Source organism: Xyrauchen texanus, chromosome 39 (genome assembly GCF_025860055.1).
Source record: "Xyrauchen texanus isolate HMW12.3.18 chromosome 39, RBS_HiC_50CHRs, whole genome shotgun sequence".
Classification (NCBI taxonomy): domain Eukaryota; kingdom Metazoa; phylum Chordata; class Actinopteri; order Cypriniformes; family Catostomidae; genus Xyrauchen; species Xyrauchen texanus.
Window position 1 is genome coordinate 20913822 of NC_068314.1, and position 18938 is coordinate 20932759.

At 36.2% G+C, this 18938-nt stretch overlaps 2 protein-coding genes across 3 annotated transcripts in view; both read left to right on the forward strand.

The window, feature by feature from the left end:
- LOC127632731 (copine-5) overlaps positions 1 to 2168 on the forward strand; it is a 179940-nt gene extending 177772 nt beyond the window's left edge. For both annotated transcript variants that reach the window (XM_052111475.1, XM_052111476.1), the window contains 2 exons: positions 900 to 973; positions 1536 to 2168. In XM_052111475.1, the coding sequence (XP_051967435.1) occupies positions 900 to 973; positions 1536 to 1724 (263 nt within the window). In that variant the 3' untranslated portion in view covers positions 1725 to 2168. The remainder of the gene's footprint in view (positions 1 to 899; positions 974 to 1535) is intronic.
- Positions 2169 to 8103: 5935 nt separating this feature from the next.
- LOC127632912 (bcl-2-like protein 15) lies at positions 8104 to 16379 on the forward strand. The gene is made up of 4 exons (XM_052111745.1): positions 8104 to 8497; positions 8820 to 8935; positions 13570 to 13788; positions 14893 to 16379. The coding sequence occupies exons 1-4, from the start codon at positions 8395 to 8397 to the stop codon at positions 14920 to 14922; spliced, it is 468 nt and encodes a 155-aa protein (XP_051967705.1). The 5' UTR covers positions 8104 to 8394; the 3' UTR covers positions 14923 to 16379.
- The last annotated feature ends 2559 nt before the right edge of the window (positions 16380 to 18938 follow it).

Sequence of the window (18938 nt, forward strand, 5' to 3'; positions counted from 1 at the left end):
CTGAAATAAACCCATATGAATCGATACTGTATCGAATCGAATTGAGAGCTTGTGAACCGGAATTGAATTGAATCGGGAAATCTGTATCAATACACAGCCCTAGCATTAACTAATGTTAAATAAGGCATTAACTAATGTTAACAAATGCAACCTTATTGTAATGTGTTACCGACAATCCAATCAGTATTAACTCACCTTTGCTGTTATTTTTCCATGTAACAGACAAAAAGGACAAAAAAATCTCCATAAATGTAGTCCAAATGATTGCTTTGTGTGAGGATCATACCAAAATTTAAAACTAAAGTGTATAACTTTTTCGATGTTAAAATGTTTTCCAGCTTAATATGCAGAGACAACTAGAAGTAAGCCATTTCCTTGAAAAGTCTCTGTGAGTTTAGGGTGGGATTATCAGTTAATATTTTCAATTGACGGCAGATGGCAGACGGGTGTGCTGGGGATATTAGGGAAAGCTGTTTGAAAACAATGTTTATTTTTGCAATTACGTTTGAATTACACCTTTACATCTTTAAGTTGTATTTGTTATTCACTGATAATCTTGCTCTCTTCATCTCAAGACTGCTGGTCAAATTGAATATGGTGCCCATGGTGCAGGTTGGACATAACATCAAATGTCATTTCTTTTCAGTTTCAGTTTTCTTTTAACCAAACTTCATTATGTTAAACCTATTTTTACAGCATATTTGATTTCAGGTGAAGATTCTCAATAAACAACAACAATAATAAAAATAAAAAAAAGGTGTGTGTGTGTGTGTGTGTGCATTGTGTAACACAGTGTAATATTTATTTATATTTTTCTTAAAATTAGAATTTCTTGAATATTTGAGTTTGTCCATTAAATGGCTGAGATGATTTGGTTAACCTCCTGTCCTTTCCCACAGCTATGGTTGAGTTGGATGGTGATGACATAAGAATCTCCTCTCGAGGGAAACTAGCAGAGCGAGATATTGTTCAGGTGACATGAGCAGTCCTTTACGTCTTTTACAAAATATACTCTTTGAAAGCTTGTTAAAAACTACATGCATGCTACTTTTGGTTTTAAGTAGCTGTAATTTGTAGCTCCATGTCTCTTTATTTCAGCAATCAAATCCTGAACTCATGAGAATTTTAATTACTAATCCAGTCACTGTGGGACTGAGCTCTTGTGTAACAGCTCCACTCCAAAACCCACATTATTACAATACAATTCATTATGTAGGTCCCCCTTGCATGCAACCTGTCATTACATGTAATAAGGATATCTCAGCCTACTTAGTCACAGTCTTGAAAAAGACTGCGAGCAAATTGAAGATAATTCTCTCCTGAGACAGTCTTAGCTTATTTTATGAAGGAATAAGTGGGGGGTATTATGGATGATGCATGAAGGGGCAAGAATGAACTGGCAGGTGAAAGAATTAATATGGGATGGATGGATGAATGAGCTAAGGATAGATGATTGAATTGGGGAAGAATGAATGTATATATGAATGAATGAATAAATCAATATATAAAATAAAACAATGCTTCCTTACCTTTAGTTTGTGCCATTTCGGGATTACATGGACCGGACGGGAAACCATGTGTTGAGCATGGCACGGCTGGCCAAAGACGTTTTGGCTGAAATTCCGGACCAGTTAATTTCTTACATGAAGAGCCGGGGAATCAAACCAAATCCAGCACCGCCTCCTTATACACCTCCTGGACACACACACCACACACAGATCTGAGCCCATCCATAGTCTGGAAGCAAGTTTAAGACAACATCTCACTGTCTGCAATTCTGGGGTAGCTGTACTGGAGCTGTAACAGTTTAGCTCCCATTGTTACAGTGTGTTTGATCTCTCCGAGGCACTCCAAGATCCAGTGGCGTTTCTGTTTGTGCATTTTATATTGTCTACCCATTTTCCTTGGAGACCGTCCAAGAATCAGACCCAAGGGCAAACGTTTTTGTTATGTTTTGTTTAAGAATATATATATCTTGGCCTGTGACTGTTTCTTATTTCGGGGATCGGTTGACAAGAGTGGATGAGGAGGAAGAGTAGGAGGAATGGGATGATGTTTGTGGTTTCAACTTGTGCCTGTCTGTGGCTGTCTCAGTGTATCGGGACAAGTGTCCCCTATTTTGACATTTGAAAATTTTTCCACATTGGTAAACTAGAAGTGTGTGTGTTACGGTGAAGTTTTATAGATCTGTATTGCTTTCAGTTTGTATCAAGTCATGCCTGTGTACATTTGATTTATTACATTAAGCATTGCTTGTGGAAAATGTTTATGTTATTTGATTCTCTGTCTGTATCCATTTTTGTTTATGAAAGAATGCATGAGAGTGGAAAGGACCATTTATTTTCTATCAGTTAAGTTCCGATCATTGAAATGTACAATGAGTGACTATGAGAAATGTAAAATTCCATCTGGATTTTTACCAATAATTCCAAACAGGATAGCTATCAAGAGTGACTAGAGAAGCACAACTGCAACAAGCATATTGTTGGCTTATGATGCATCAAGAGTCTGCATGACTGGTCACAAGTACTGCATGAACCATTGCAACTTGGCTCACACATATTCTTTTGTTGGAATGAAGAAGGGCCCACTGCCCTGCATCCCCTTGGGCCTTATGGGGAGCGCCCCCTGATATCTTTATGAGTCATTTTAACAAAGCAAAGGCAGCACAGACATTTCTGCATATAAATGGTGTCGGCATAGATGTATTTACAGAGGATTCATAATCGTGGCCTTGCTGTATCATTCACTCGAATATAAGATTGAAAACAATACGCATACTCACTGTCATGACACAGCAACAGTGCAACGCCTAAATGCAGTACAGCCAGTATTAATTCTCTCGCTCTTTATGGCAGGAATGAGACCCGGAGTGTTCTCAGAATGGTGTCACCCACTCAACTGTAGTTCATTCACCAATTCAATTTTGTCAAGAGGCTTTTAATCAAATAAGATTGTCTTATGTATCTGCACACTCTGCCAGTAGAGGACTGAATGGAGCAGCTTGTGTAATGGAGCACATTACAGTCCTGTCTGGGTATAATAACAATGAGCATTCAGCCCTGTGACTGTGTATGGGGCATTAATTACCTACACGCCGCATCAAAGGTGAGATGTTTTTCTGAAAACGCCTAAGGCTTCGTGTTACAAAGAGAGTTAGCTTAAGTCGCCACAATATCAAAGCATGATAATCCTTTTTCATTTACCACGTGTCCATAAAGGTGAAGTGTGTAGTTTCTGCGCTACTATTGGCACCAAACAGAAATTTTTCGAAAATAAAGTATGTTTTTAAACAACCTTTGCCAACACCCCTCAGGCTTATCACACCCTTTCGCACTCTCTGAGTCCCTATGAACAAATAGACCATACTAAATGATAAATGTTCAACTTCGTAATAAACAAGACCACTAAAACATAAACAGCATAAAAAGTGTTGCAGAGGAATTGGCTTGTCCTATAACCTTGAGGGTATTGTGTCAAACTCGGTTTCGCCATCGGGATCTGTTTCCCCCCCAGCAGATCTGTATGGGGGGAACAGTATCTGACAGTAACACTCTCCGCTGTCAGAATGCGTCCCACCATTTTACAAACCTAAGCCTAACCCTACCCTACTGTACCCTACCTAAACTACCCTACATACCCTAACCATAACTATACCCAATACCCTATCGGGGCAAATGGGGAAACAGATTCTGACAGGGAATACAATTTGATACAACACTGGACTGAATGGCAGCTGGAGTGTGGGGGATCTAGTGCAAGAGGTAGGATAGTTCTTGGTAACTAGTAAATGTAGCGATACATATCTTACGAATTTTACGAAGCTCAACAGTAATGAGCTAACTTGTGTGGCAATACCAGAGTGTACCTTACTTGTGGAGAAGTAACATGCCAAAATTTAAAGTACTCCACCCTCTAAATGTTCACTCTGTCTCTTTGTCTTTTAGCAAGACTTCGATTTTTGGTGACGCTAAGTTTCGTGTCCTCTGTAACACGTCTGCCATGGACGTTCATATTCTCCCGGTTGAAGAGTTTACTAGAAGGAGCCATGCCCCAAACTCACGTTATAGGTTTAGATAGAAAAGGATGGGTGGAGCTGAGCGGGACGCTCAAAATATAATCATCAATGTTTTGATAGTGCTGGGGAGGCTCACTGTTTACACTTTTAGGGGAGGTAAACCCATGAATGGGTCTTGTAGTTGTCAATGAACAATAAACTGTGATATTAGACTGTATTTTGACATAAAAAAAAAACAAAAGGTACACACTTCACCCTTATATTATCGTATGTCTGGTGTTTTTTAGCCTAATTTTAAAACTCAAATTAACGTGCTTTTATAATTTTACAGTGTTAATTTAATCTTAAATGTTTCAGCATATTTATTACATAGAGATCTTTTAAACACAGTCACATACCCACGTTTACTTGGCTATCTAAATTGGGAGTACCATTGACTCCTATTGTTTTTATATAAAGCTAATTATAATTACTAGACTAACACATTTTTTGCATTTTTATATATAATGTTATTGGGTTTTTTTGTATTATTATTATGTTTTGGTGTGACCACTCTTGAGTCTGGATTAATTTCTCCTTCATATCCATAGTTTGAGAAAACTATTTAATTTTTACACACGTGTCCAATTTGGGACATAATTTCGCTCTTCATGTTTATTTAACTAGAACAAAAATTTGACTGTTGACTACCTCATTCATGACTATCCTGCCCATAAGATAATCATCAATGTATTATTATTATTTTTTGATTTCTTTGTTTGCTTTTAATGAAAGAAAAAATGTCAAAACCAGATGCTGAACCTTGATCAAAACTTATTAAATGTAACTGCTAGTGAGATAATTGAAACCAACTATGCATATCATCTAATGATTTCAATACACTGACTAGGTCGACTTTTATAACACAGAAATCAAGCAGTATGATCTATCCAATGGGGTAACCTTTTCTAAAACACTGAAACTTTGTATACGTGTTCACACTTCATACTAACTGCTCTACTCATCTTGGTTTGTTTAAACTGTAAAAGACTGCAATAATGAGTCATAAAAGCATCAATGTTTACACAGCTGAATTTCTCCTTAGTGGGTAAATAGATCATCTTGGGAGCCATAGATGGAGCTGAATGTGAAGTTTCTCTGATCCAGACACCATTTGAGACCATAGTTGTATTAATCTATTTCAGTGCTTTTAAATTAATGACCTTTTTTCAGTGACAGCCCCATGCTATTCAAACTGTTCATCAGTTCTTTGTAATTTGCAAAGTCAGTGATATCAATTCCTCTGGCAGGGAAGCCATTGTGCATGTAATAATATCTGATAAAAAGCTGTGCTCTACAGAATTAGCACAGAGAAGGTTGGCCCGTGTGTTTATTTAGAAAAGCACAAAATGGAGATTCAAGCTTTTTGCGTATTTCCCTATAGGCCTGACGGTGCTGTATGACACCAATGTAAGCATTGGATCTGTGCTGTCCAAAGATAATGCTTATGATGAACCATTAAGGAAAATAACCTGTATTTCTCCCATTATCTAGTTACTGAACACTGCAGTGCTGGTGAATGGAGAATTCACTAAGTGTTGACTGAGAGTGAAAAACATAATTATGGAAATTACTGGTGTAATGTTTTTCCTCTTTTCACAATGGCATAGACCTGCAGAGTTTAAAGTCTGCTGTTTTTCATGTGCATTAATTACTCTGAAATAATTTAAGGGAGCACTTTACTATGAGGAAGTCATTCTTTGAATAATATACAGTGCATCTGTACGTTTCCCTTTCTTGAGATGATGTTATAAGAAAATATATCTATTTTTGTTGCTTGGAATGTCCGATAAGCCATTAATTACAATCCTCAGCAGAGAAAATGACCAACGTCTATGAAGATTGAATTTCTTCAAAAAGTGAAGTGGATGTGTGTACCTGAATTACAGGAAGTGACACAAGATCTGTAACACATAATTTGAACACTGTCCATATGTAACATACTGTCTCTAATTCTGTTAGAGACTGATTTCATTGGAATACTTGTGCATGTATGGCCTGAATTTTAGTGAACTGATTGGGTTTGATTCTCTCTTGTTATTTTTGTTGGTATGTTGGGATATTTTTAATAATTTATGTTCAGATGAATTGGCAGTCAATTAGCATATAATGACCATTGTTATTATTATTATTGATATTATTAGTAGTATTATATTTATAATCATAATATAATTTAGGTAATACTTTACAGTAAGGTTCCATTTGTTAAAATAACAGCATTAGTTAACATGAACTAACAATGAACAATACTTTTAGAAAATGTCAAATGTTTCTTTATGTAAATTTCAAAAGTTGTATTTATTAGCATTAGTGAATGCCATATGAACTAACATGAACTAACAATGAGCAATTTTATTTTTATTAGCTAACATTAACAAAGATAAATAAATGATGTAAAAGTATATTGTTAATTGTTTTTCATGATCCCAAAATCCATTAACTAATGTAAATGAATGGAACCTTATTGTAAGATGTTACCATTATTTGTATTATTTTTATATAAATTCCATTATATATATATATATATATATATATATATATATATATATATATATATATATATATATATATATATATATAGTAAAAACAACAATTACATTCTAACTTACCACTAATGTTTTAATGTTAGTTTTTACTTTTAGGGTTATTTCTCTATTTTTATTATTATAAATTTTTCTAAAACAGCTTCTAAATTATTATTAACAGATAATATTTCATGTTATGTTTAATAGTTTGTTTTCACCGTTAGGATTATTTTCACTTATTATAAGTATTATTAATATTATTTATTTTGCATGTTTGCTCCTAACAAATTCTATTGTACATGATCTTTGTCATATGGTGGGTTGTGAAATGCTTTGTATTGAGATGCCTTAACTAAATATCAATAAAAGAAATGAACACTTTTACAAACTCTTGCCCAGTTTAATCTCTAGAGAATCTATATTGATTGATATTGAGAGGGTCAGCAGCAGGCTTACACCATTATCACATGTTTGCCTGAGGAACTATCATCTTCATTGGCTTACTTGCTGTTCCCCATTACTGTTAAGCCATGCAAGAAACCTGTGACATACTCAACACTTCTTCACAGATAATGAACAGGACAATGTAAATTAGACTTAAAGGTGACGTCAAGAGCTGCATTCAGACAGGCTGATAACCAACAGACTCTATTTGAGGCAATAATGAGAATAATATTTTCAAGGTTCTTTCTGTTATTTTCTGATAAGTCATTTTAATTACACAGAGATACTGTTGACTAAATTAAAAGTTTGAAGGCAAAAAAAAAAAACATGCAGGAAAATAATTTAAATAGATAATTATTGAAATGATCAAAAAATGCAATGTTGCAGTGCACTGAAGTCATTTAGTATGCAAATCCAATGCAAGACTTCTTTACCATTAATGGCCTCAAATTTTCCAAGACAAAATTCAGATTTAAAATCAGAGTATTCAGAGCATTCAAATGACAATGCTAATGTACAGAATAACTTCTGTATATATTAGATTTGAAACACAACATGACATTTTCTAACCATGCTGTATTCAGTGGACAACAGGTGAGGAAAATAAGTATTTTATTTGTAAATAACATTTTTACATTTTCCTTCATAAATTCACAGACTACTACTACAAATCTACATACCATCTTTTCATATACATATATCCTGTACTGTATATCCTCATAGTAATGTTTCAATGCAACATTTATATTGAGCAAGACTTGATTATACATTTGAATTTAATGAATCGATTTGTATCATGTTCATTACATAGATCTTTCAATTTGTTTATTTGTTTGTTTGGGATTTTATTTCCAACAACTAGTTACCTCACAGCTACGCAGCCATGATAAAATTGTATATGTAACCTATCCTAAAACCACATAGGCTCGTCAATTTTTCAAGTCTTTATTTCAGATAGGCTACATGGGGTGTGGTTGCCTCTGTTAGCGTAAGATAATAAAATAACAATATTTTCTGATACACTAGCGCCCTCTTCTGGCCATTTAAATAGAAATCAGTAGTATGACGTCACTACACATTTCCGCTGTTTGGAAACATACATACAGTGGACGTCTGAGAAGAAATGAAAGCGTAGAACTAAAACCATCAGTCGGTGTTGTTTAATATGAACGTTGCTGTTATTTTGACGTATAGAAAGCTAACCGTAACCGACATAGAAAGATAGATGTTTTTTGGGCTTTTTTGTTCATAAATTCATTTTTAAGATAGCCTACCGTCAGATACAGGCGTGGCCTCGGCGTTTACGTGACTGTGACACAGCATATCCCGGTGTTCACCTATTTAGTTATAGCTCTCCTGTTTAGCGCAATGGCCCCCGCTGACATCCAGCAACAAACATATGCTGTTATAAGTTGCCTCCTACAAAATGAACGGGATTTCGATATGGTAGAACATGATGGTCCTGAAGACGGTAAGTGTCATCTTCAATTGGGAAAATAAGAGAGAACTTCCACTGATCAGCATTGATTTGTCATCGTGTTTTCAAGATGTATTAATTTGTTTTAGAATGTCCTTTATGGAGAGATATCCCAACTTGTCTTTTCTTGGGTCCCAAGGATATATGGGATATAGCCATTTAATATTTCTTCATTGGACATTGATCTTACCCCTCAATATTCAGAAAAGTGGTCGTCCACAATGGGATTTTCAGTAGTTGATTCTTGAATTATTACATCCCTGCTTACAAGGACTCAATGTTAACACTATTAATACCCAAATAATTTGTTCTCCAGAAAACGCGTTTGACCCAGTTACAATAGCTTCAAAACTCAGGGAACTGGGTGACGATTATGACGAGAAAGTGATCCAGCCACTTATCAAGAACGTTCAGAAAGCTGCTGCTAATCAGGTGAGTCATAATGGAAGATCTACAGATATCTTCAAAAGAAATGTCTCTAAAGGGTTAGTTCATCCAAAAATTACAATTCTGTCATCATAAATTTCATTCCTTAATAAATCACAAGTGGAGAAATTTAGAACAATGTTGATGCTGCTCTTAATTCCAGAGGTGTTAAGTAACGAATTACAAATATTCACGTTACTGTAATTAAGTAGTTTCTCCCAGGAATTGTACTTTTTTTTGTTTTTTTTAAATAGTTTAAAATTGTATAATTTTACTTGAGTACATTTTAAGTGCTGTATCTATACTTTTAATGCGCTATTTTCCCACCGTCTGTGTTCGCTACTTCCCTGTCCGGATTTAATTTTACTCTTATCAACATGATTGGCTAGGGAGAGTCTTGTGACTCCCGTCAAATCAAATCACACGTAAAAAAAACTTGAATGGCAGCTGTAGATTGGGCGCCAACTGTTATGGATGTGGAGGATGGCTCAAACACATTTCAACACCTGAAAATCTCGGCCACTCCTGAAAGGGCTTTTCGCAGTGATAAAGGCCAATTGCTTTATTGTATCATGTGAGTTTTGCTTGCTCAAGCCAGATATCAACTTTAATCCTGCCTCTAATTTTATGCTTTTAATTTATGCTTTTGGCAGACACTTTTATCCAAAGTGACTTTCAGTGCACTTATTACAGGGAAAATCCCCCCAGAGCAACCTGGAGTTAAGTGCCTTGCTCAAGGACACAATGGTGGTGGCTCTGGGGATCGAACCAGAGACCTTCTGATTAACAGTTATGTGCTTTAGACCACTACACCACCACCACTTGGATATATCCAGATAAATGTAATTTAGCTATCTATCACTGAGATTATTGGGTTGATGTAAGAGATTAATGCAATGTTATCAATAGGGTTGGGTGATGGGTCCTGGGTAGTCAGTGAGTAAAGAAGCTGACTACCACACCTGGAGTCACGAGTTAGAATCCAGGGTGTTCTGAGTGACTCCAGCCTTGTCTCCTAAGCAACCAAATTGTCCCAGTTACTAGGGAGGGTAGGGTCAAATGGGGGGTAACCTTCTCGTGCTTTAATGTGGTTCGCTCTCGGTGGGGTGTGTGGTGAGTTGTGCGTGGATGCCGCAGAGAATAGTGTGAAGCTTCCACATGCGCTATATCTCCACGGCAACGCACTCAACAAGCCACATGATAAGATCAGGCCAGAGGCGGCGAGAGCATCAATTCGTTCTGGCTGCCCTGCCAACAACGCTATCGAAGATTCGTGGATGCTTTGACGTATTTGAAATAGGCGGTTTTGTGAACTATATTTATAGGGGCCGCAAAACATCCAGACATGTCGACTGGTATCTTTTTGCCAACATATCACAAATAGCGTATATCCTCATGAAATCTTTTAATATATTATTACATAATATTATATAAACCATAATATCGACTTCATCAACTCACCTGGTACACCAACAATTTCAGACACCTTTGTCCACGCATGTTTTATTTAATTTTTTTTATCCCTGTACGCAAACAGGGACAGGTCATATATTACGGGAAAACCCGCCACAGCAATAATCAGTTTCTTTCTCCTCCATTTTGTCTTCAGAACTAATGTTTGGTGGGAACCAAAGTTTACACGGTTGTGTTCTCTAGACTTCGCTAGAGCGGAGCACTTCTATACTCCAATAGGTTGCCGCCGAACCGTGTCAAAGCTCATTACCATACTGTTGTCCGCACTTGAACTTTCCTCCGATGCCCACACCACCCAAGACGCGCCGCCCACAGCCGTTCTGCTTCTCGCCACCGAGAGACACAGTGCTCTGTCATAGCTATGTCATATAATAACATGGCTTAATAATAATATTTACAAAAAAATATATAATACTGACCCCTGATGTAGTGTTAATTTGTATAACAAATTACCAGGAAAGTAGAGATGATAAAAAAACTTATGCTTAGCCTTTATCAAGTTTTTTCTAATGCTTGATAGAAAAGTATCAACATTTGTAGAGCAATACTTCAGGTAGAACTTTCCACCAGTCACAAACTTCAGAAAATGGTACATCATGCTTGAGAAGGAGAACACAACTATTTCTGGGCTTAAAAGATACAAGAACTAAATCAATGTGGAACATTGTATCTCAAAAGGAGGACAATGTGGCCCCCATGTGCTACTTAAAGAAATGGTTCACTCAAAAATGAAAATTCTCTTATCATTTACTGGGTATGATTTCCTTTCTTCAGCAAAACACAAATTATGATTTTTAGAAGAATATTTCTGCTCTGTAGGTCCATACAATACAAGTGAATGGATGGGTGAGAAACAGATCAATATTTAAGTCTAGAAAATTTGAAATTCTTCTCCCTGCTCGGCACATGGCGATATGCATGAAGAATGTGAATCACCAAAACATTAGTAGTAAGTGAAAGTTAAAGTGGAGATTGATTGAGCAGGGAGGAGCATTAATAGTCAAATCAGTTTCTCACACAACCTATCATATCTCTTCTGAAGACATGGATTATCCACCGGAGTCACATGGATTGGGTTACTTTTATGCTGATTTATGTGATTTTGTATGGATCAAAAGAGCTGAAATATTCTTCTAAATATCTTAATTTGTGTCCTGCTGAAGAAAGAAAATGATGTTGCCCCAGTACCAAACAACTGCTGTACTTCCTCTATTGTGCGGGACATGACGCGCCAAGTGACCTTCCTTTTTTAGTGGTTTTTTTGCATTCCTTGCATGTTTTGAACATGTTTTTTGTGTAACAATAACTCAGTCAGATTAAGGGAAATTTAGACCCTACACTTAAACTGATTTTAATGTAATTGTTTTATACATTATGATATTGAAAATAATGTATTATCTTTTAATTTCTGTTATCAAGTCGTGTGTGTGGGTGTGGGTAGGTGGAGCGGTAGTGTAGCGGTTAGCGCGCTACGAACCTGGCGACCCGAGTTCCATTCCCGCTCATGGCCAACACCAGTGATGATTATCTGAACCGGTCCCGGGCCTCCCCTAGGTCGACTCAGCCTAAAATGAGTACCTGGTGCGGTGTGTAAAACATCGCCACTGGGGAGACAAAGGCGGTCGGGCGTGGTGCTGGCCACCCACCCCCTCGTGTACCGTTCCGGCCTTCATAGGTGCTCGCTAACAGCACTTGCCCCTACAGTCTGTTAAGGCTAAATGGGGGATCTTTGTCTTTGTGTGTTACATTTTTAAATCGCAGCTTAGAGTTTTTATTTTAAAGAGGCATAGCTTTCGCAAATCAAATCACTTTGTCACACGACCATATACACAAGTGCAACAGTAGGTGAAAGTCTTGTGTGCAGTTCCGAGCAACATAGCAGTCATGAAAGTGACGAGACATATACCAATTTACAATAAACAACAGATTTACACAACACAATTTACATATCAACTCAGTACTCAATACTCACTACTCATGAGTACTTTTAAATGAGCTACTCTTTTACGCTTACTTGAGTAGTTTTTAGGATATGTATTTTACTCTACTCAAACTATATTAACAGTACATTTGCTTGAATATGAATACTCTTTCCATCCCTGCTAAATTAATTCAGTGAAAGTGAATGGTGACAATGTCTGTCAGTCCCTTACATTCTGCCTAACACCTGATTTTGTGTTCCATGGACAGACGGGTTTAGAACGGTGTCAAAAATGTATTTTTACATTAAGGGGCAATATTTGGCCCCTGGATTTGATTTTCTGTTTTTACCTTTTATGAGGGCAAAAAAGATCTAACCATTTATAAAAATAAGTTGTCTCTAATCTGTAACTTAATTAACTCATTAATACAAATGATCAAATTTAAAACCTCTCACCCTTATAATTAAATCAACTAATTTACGTCAAAAATAGGACTATAATAAAAAATTTGAACTTTAGCGGCTTTCACAAATAAAAAAAACAAGAATTCATAATGAGGGTGTTTTTTTGTTGTTGTTTTTTTGGGGGGGGGTCTAATGGCATTAGATATTAAGGATTGTTTCCTGAGAAATCTGACCAAATTTAGTCAACTTTATGCTTTATGCCAAAGGTGGTAAGAAAAATCAACTAGTTTTCCCTTTTAAGTAAGTTTATTTTCTTACCACAATTTAAAATGTTCTTGTTTTAGGCAAAAACCTCACTAAATTTGGTTAGATACTTTCCAATTCAGAGTGTCTTATGCCACTTTGCTTGTTAAGTAAATGTATATTGTTTGAAGAATGTTTTGATGTTTGTACTTGAAAACAAGTCAAAAGTACTAATTTTTTTTGCAGTGTATAAGATTTAGTAGACAATGACACTTTGTATCACTTAGTGATTCTGAGACAACAGGACAATATTCTTATATTGCAAGGATCTGTAGGTCTCTAACTAGTTTCAAGGAAGCAAATGAAATGCATTTCAACAGTACTGCTGTCAAAGTGAAACTTGAACAATCACAGAATGTATGCTGTATTTCCTGTTTAGATCTGATTACTTGGAATTCATTTGAATTAAGTGATGACTGCATGACTAAGTGTGAATTGTCAACACCGAGTTGTCAGCATATAATGTTTCAGAATTCATGTTCATACTCTCCTGTCCATTTGACTTGGAGCAACACTTTGACACCTGTGTGTCCTGTAGGTGGTGACTGCATTCGCTGATAGTGTGGACAGTCTTTGTAAGTCGTGGGTTGTGGAGAGAGCAGAAGTAGCCTCAGAGAAGCAACTCCTCAAGGCTGCTGTCACACTGGGACTCGTAATGAAAAAGAACTGCCCTGATATGACAAATGTGATTGAGGTGGCTATGGCTGGATTTGTCAATAATCGTCTGACCAACTGGATCGCTGAGCAGGGTGGCTGGGTAAGGACTGTTTTATCAGATTTGTATTGATAGATGAAATATTATTTTTAATCATGGATTAGACATGGTGTGTTTGCATGCCGGATCCAGGATTCCGGGACCTCCTTTCTAAACGTTAACCAGTTACTATAAAATTTTATAAAATTATGGTTATTAACATTCTTCTTAAAATGTGCGTACATTGAGCTAATAAGCTTTGAAATGACAACAAGTCAATCACTGCTGAACTTCTCAGAAAACTAGAAACATATGCAGTTGTTAGTCTAATTAGTCTATAGTTTGAATAACCCAAATAGGCTACATGCCATATGTTAAGCCTACTTGAAAATATTTGAAGTGATCTCCATCTAATGCTTTTTTGTTTTATTTTGCTCCGTTTTGATAATGTTCTGTCATGTATGAATTGCTTGTTTTGCCTTTATTTACTGTTTCAATTCTTTTGTTTGTGGTATTTATGATAATATCTTGGAATGCAAAGTGTCCTTGAGCTTTGGAAATGAGGTATACAAATAAAACAAATGTTATTATTACTATAATGTACTTGACCACTTTGTTTTAGGAATGTATCAACATTACAGTATTAGTTGTGCTAAGGCTAGCATCACTATCATTATTGCTCATATTTAGGAGGGTTGGGGATTTGAACAAACCCCTAACCCTATTAAATTCAATCTGGACTTATAAATATATCTCAAAATGTGCTGATTGTTTATAGAAGTGTACTTTTACTTTTTGAATTGATCAGACTTACTATTTTCTCATGGTGGATAATGATTAAAAAAAAATCTATCTAGACTTACTTTGGAGGGACGAATTCATATCTAGAAGACGAAAATATCATAAACACTAGGGGTTGGGCTCTTTTTGATTTGGGCCAGTAAGCAACCACTCAGAACACTATAATTACTGCATAGTAATGCTCTTGGAATTCTCCCAAAATACCCCAGCATTAAAGAAGTTTTGTATGTACCACTCACAATATTGTTTTTTTTACTTTAGGATTCGGTAGAGTATGGACACTTTCACATAAATTAACTGTTGCATGTTGGAGATTTTGTTAAACATAAACATTTGTTAAACATTTGTTTAATTTTCCATTACCAGGTCTCTGTCTCTAAGAAAAGCACACTTTGAGATGATTGGACATCATTCTCTCCCAAGGTTTCAAGATACTTTTGTAAGACAATCACAAAACCAGCAATCTGAAGAGCCATTTCTACAGATCTTTTCTTTTGAAAATGATACTGTGATGCACTGAAAGGTGTTTGTTTTTTGTTTTTTTGCAGGGATACATTTTTTAAAATGGTGTTATCTTATAAAAAAGTCTTTACAATAAAATTGTAAAAGAAATTGTACTTCCATCCCACCCTGGTGAGTGGTGACATTGTGTTGTAACCAAAATGTGTGTGAATGGACTAAAGCTGGTATGTTATTTGAACATAATGTAATAAATGTGTAATAAATTAGGCCATCATGTCCACACTAATACGTTTTTTTTTTCATAACGTCAGCATTTTCCAAAGTCTCAATTTTCAGTGAAGGAAATCATCATTCCAGTGTGAATAAGAGGCATATACATATCAAAATGAATACATTCTCAACTGAAGGCTTATTAGTGTGGATGTGGCCTTATAGAAGACACTTTTCATTTGCTGGACTTCCTGCACTAAACCAGATAATGGTTAATAAAATACAAAAATGTATATGTTTTAAACATGCAAAGACTTTGTTTAATGTTCTGTTATTTTAGTGGTTTACTGATTTATTGTGTTAATTGTCTAATTTGTCCCCTTTTATTATTTTCCCACATCATTTAATTATGAGGAAAAACAAGGTGACTCATTTATGGCCTCATTCACAATAGTGTAAACTCATTAACCTAATCAAGTTCCTCTTTCAGTAAATTTCCTTGCTTGATTTTTATCTTGATTTGTTTTCTAATAAACCTTAGTGTTTTTTGTTTTGGTCTTACCACCACAAGAGGGCAGCACCATACCGATTTACCCTTTGGTGGCTGCTTCAGTAAACTGAATCAAGCACATCAATGGATTGGTTCAGTTATTATTTAACATAAATGGTGATCATTTTTATGTTTAAAAAAAATCCCCTCAAAATAATTTCCCATTGGACAATATTGGCCCTTAATAATAATAATAATAATAATACATTCTGAAGCTGCTTTTAAATTATGATTTTTTTTTATGTCCACAAGTCCCATGCTGATTTTCTGTTCCACAACTTTGTTACATTCAAAAAAAAAAAAGGTTAAAGGGATAGTTCAACCAAAAATGTATCTCAAAATTGACTCATGCCATATCAGATGTGTATGACTTTCTTTCATACTTTCTCCAGGATGTTCACGAGAGGTCAGATTTGTTATTTTGTTTTTTAGCGATGCACTATTTTCGTGTATATTGCCGCCTTCTGGAGAAAAAAGAATTAAAAAAAAAACAACAACAGCAAAGTAAAATAATACATTATATTTGCGCAACTGCACAGTAGGTGGTCATTTACATGACATAAGGGTGAGTCAATTGTGAGAGAATTAAAATTTTGGGGTGAACTATTCCTTTGCAGAGTTTAATGGAATCACATTTAATGTTGTATAGTGTCTTGTAATTACACAGAGTCGTTATTCCAAACTCCGTATGACTCATGTGATATATTTCATGTTTTCTAAATTCAAACGAGTTTTGTGTGAGGAACTGATCGAAATTACAGATGTTGTCAGCTACTAACTGAAATACCGATGAGACAAATGTTTCCTCCTGCAGGGGCGCTTGACAGCTCAGAAAACAGAATCCTCTATTGACACCTCTGAACGTTTTTATTTCTTATTGGAGACATTAAAACACTGGATAGTGATTTTTAATCAAAACTGACCATTGCAAGGATTCATACCTGTGAATGGAAATCTGCCTCTATCTAGAAAAGCATTTTTAAAATTCTCATCCAGTAATAATAAATTACTGTAATTGGCCCATCAGGCACGTGACAGCACCGTCTACGTGCTTTTGATTTTTTTCATGAGACTAGAAAACTTTAATAAACATTCCAAATAAAAATGGACATTTTAAAATGCCATGGCATGGTGCCCCACTGGACTTGGCGCCCCTCAGCACGTGACCAAAAGCCTAAATGTTTAATCCGGCCCTGATGGATGCTGCATTATTCAAACGCAATAGTTTTCGGATACCGATGCCATTGTAAAAATTCAGCCACGATTAATTTTATGCATTGGTGGAAGTGTCCAATAATAGGGCGGTTACTGAAATTAAGGAGTAGTATTGGGCTGGTAATTTGGTTCTAACATGACAGCCCCATCAGGGACCCTTTCCATATAGAATAAAACCGCTTTATTAATGTTACTGATGTGAGTGCCCATGATTGTATACATGTTTCAGAATTACATTTCTTGTCTTTGAGTAAAATGTTTTTAAATGAGGAAAAAATTGCACCTTTAAATGCTGCAGGCAGGTTGGCACAAACATATGGCACTTTTCCACTGTAAGTTACGGTTCGACTCGCCTCAACTCTACTTGCTTTACATTTCTGAGCTTGCATTTCCATTGCAGTTTAGTGCCACCTCAACATGGTTGGGATTATAGGCTGATCGTCATAGTTGCACCACCTCCACTGTGACATCATCTTAAACACGACACAAACTGACCAAAACAATAACATGACCGCTAGCTGTTAGCTACTAGCTCATTGTGCTGCATAAAGCAGTTGATGCGTGGTGATTTTACATATGTGTAACAGTTTAATTGGCCTGGATGTTTTAGAAGCAAGCTTTCCAGTAGCTGGTCAACTAAATAAAGTGAAGCTTGTATAGAGTTAACATAACAAAACATACCATCCTCCATCGTGGATCAATGCCAGTCCAGTGCACTCTTCCTCCCATTGCTCACCGGTTTAGATGGCATCCATTTGGTTGAATCACTTTCACATTTCCTTGATAGTTCTGTAGTCACTTTAAATTTGTTTTAACTTTTCCCTACACTGTTGGTAAGTGTGGTAGTAGCCGTGTGGCCAACAGCTGATACACTTTGTTTCGCTCATCGCTAACAAGTGGACCGTCTGCCCCTCGTTTATTAACCACCGTGTGGTTTTGCGCACAGCCATTTATTTTTTCACAATTCGAAAGTCGCATGAACAAATTATACCGTTATCGCTGTTGCTAATTTTAAAACTAGCGGGTTGATGTCACGTGTCGGAAATACAGTGATGCTGGTAGTGACAATTCTGTCTGACCAATCAGTGATCTGCAGGATTTTTACATCACAGTTAGTATCGGCTCAGATCGCTTGGAAACTCGACGAGGTGGTGCTAAAAAAAGTATCAGGTTCCCTCCACAGTGGAAAACCCCAAAGAAGCGAGCAGAGTCGAGTTGAACCATGCAGTGGAAAACCCCCAATAGGGGCGCCATAGAAAGAGGGGTCATCTGTGTAGTCTGAATACATTCAAGATTCGGAAATTCAGAAGGTCACATAAGCTTTGATCTCTACCTCAAGACCAACCCAGGAAGTTTAGGAATGTTAATTTAAGAGGAAGCACCACACAAGAGGTGGAATTAATTTATTCTGTCTTGTATACTTCCCAAGATTGAGCAGTCCTTGTTACTCTGAAAAGGTCAAGCAACTCAATAGATTAAAACAACTTTGTTCAGTGGACGCATTAGGAACTGTCACATTATTTCAAGGGTGCAGAGTCAAAACTGTGAAGCAGCAAAGTATAACGAGTCCATTCAAAGCAGGAGTGATTCATACTCAAGTTGTTAGATGTTGTAGCACCACTTGGTGACAACATTGCAAATTCAGGTCCACTTACATTCAGAGGAATAAACAATTTAAATGAAAGCTCTGAATTTAAAGTGATAGTTCACCAGAAAATGAAAATAATAATTTACTCACCCTGTTCCAAAACTGTATGACTTCCTCTCTATCAGCTCCTTTTGTGCTCAATGAAACAATGTCATATGGGTTTGGAACAAAATGACGGTGACAAAATTAGAGATTTATTTTTACTTTTAGGTGGACTATCCCTTTAACAGGACGCTTGAACATTTGAATGATCCAACTGTGATTACCCTCACAGGTTATGCATAATTTATGATAACAATGCACTTCAATATTAAGCAGAAAAGCACA

Excerpts from the sequence above, each read along its gene's own strand:
- LOC127632912 (XM_052111745.1), top strand. The coding sequence starts at position 8,395 with ATGGCCCCCGCTGACATCCAGCAACAAACATATGCTGTTATAAGTTGC. Across the intron at positions 8,498-8,819 it reads ACATGATGGTCCTGAAGACG|AAAACGCGTTTGACCCAGTT; the intron begins GTAAGTGTCATC and ends TTTGTTCTCCAG. Across the intron at positions 13,789-14,892 it reads TCGCTGAGCAGGGTGGCTGG|GTCTCTGTCTCTAAGAAAAG; the intron begins GTAAGGACTGTT and ends TTCCATTACCAG.